This window comes from Galeopterus variegatus, unplaced genomic scaffold (genome assembly GCF_000696425.1).
Source record: "Galeopterus variegatus unplaced genomic scaffold, G_variegatus-3.0.2 Scaffold3698, whole genome shotgun sequence".
Lineage (NCBI taxonomy): Eukaryota > Metazoa > Chordata > Mammalia > Dermoptera > Cynocephalidae > Galeopterus > Galeopterus variegatus.
Window position 1 is genome coordinate 17,418 of NW_007729809.1, and position 690 is coordinate 18,107.

Genomic DNA, 690 nt, shown 5'->3' on the forward strand with positions numbered 1-690 from the left:
AAAAAAAAAAAAAAAGTTGGCAGTCAATTTAAATTGTCATGTAGTGAATCCTTAAATGTGTATTTATAAAACGTTTTTAGGTCCACAAGTAAGGCACTGTATGAACATGATTTCTTTATTTATCCCACTGAGACTTTGGCCTCTCCTTTGACCAGCCAAGTCACCTAAGGGCCCAGAGAGGTGAGAGGCAATCCTCACCAACCACGCAACACTGGCTGCTTATTCTGGAGCATTTCAGTCGGCGTCAGTTTGAGTAGGCAGGGGAAGCACGTGCTTTGCTTCCTGCTGCTCTTTAACGCTGGGGAGTTTTGTGCAGACAGAGGGATGTCCCGGAAGCCTGAGGACCTCTTCATGCGGCGTCAGACAGCGCGGATGAGACTGTCCAAGTATGCAGCGTATAACACGTACCACCACTGTGAGCAGTGCCACCAGTACATGGGCTTCCATCCCCGCTACCAGGTAGGCCACCGGCGCAGCCCATCTCAGGTCATGCTTCCAGCAGCTTCTGCCTGGTGCTCCATCTCCACCACATTGTCTGTTTCCCTGTTCTCTCCTGTTTCCATTCCAGAGTGGGAGATAGGGAGTTCTGGAAGCCCTTGCTTCCCAGTCTGCTTGTATTCTGGGTTCCCTTCAATAGTCTAATTATTGCCAACGCTACAGAACAGAGATTCTCCTGGGGCTGCACATTTA

The 690-nt window shown here is 49.4% G+C and overlaps 1 protein-coding gene across 1 annotated transcript in view; it reads left to right on the forward strand.

Annotated features, from left to right (window-relative positions):
• The window catches only part of GREB1 (growth regulation by estrogen in breast cancer 1), a 27,066-nt gene that overhangs the window by 11,723 nt on the left and 14,653 nt on the right, over positions 1-690 (forward strand). Inside the window, exon 8 of the mRNA XM_008585751.1 lies at positions 317-459. Coding sequence (XP_008583973.1) covers positions 317-459 — 143 coding nt within the window. The remainder of the gene's footprint in view (positions 1-316; positions 460-690) is intronic.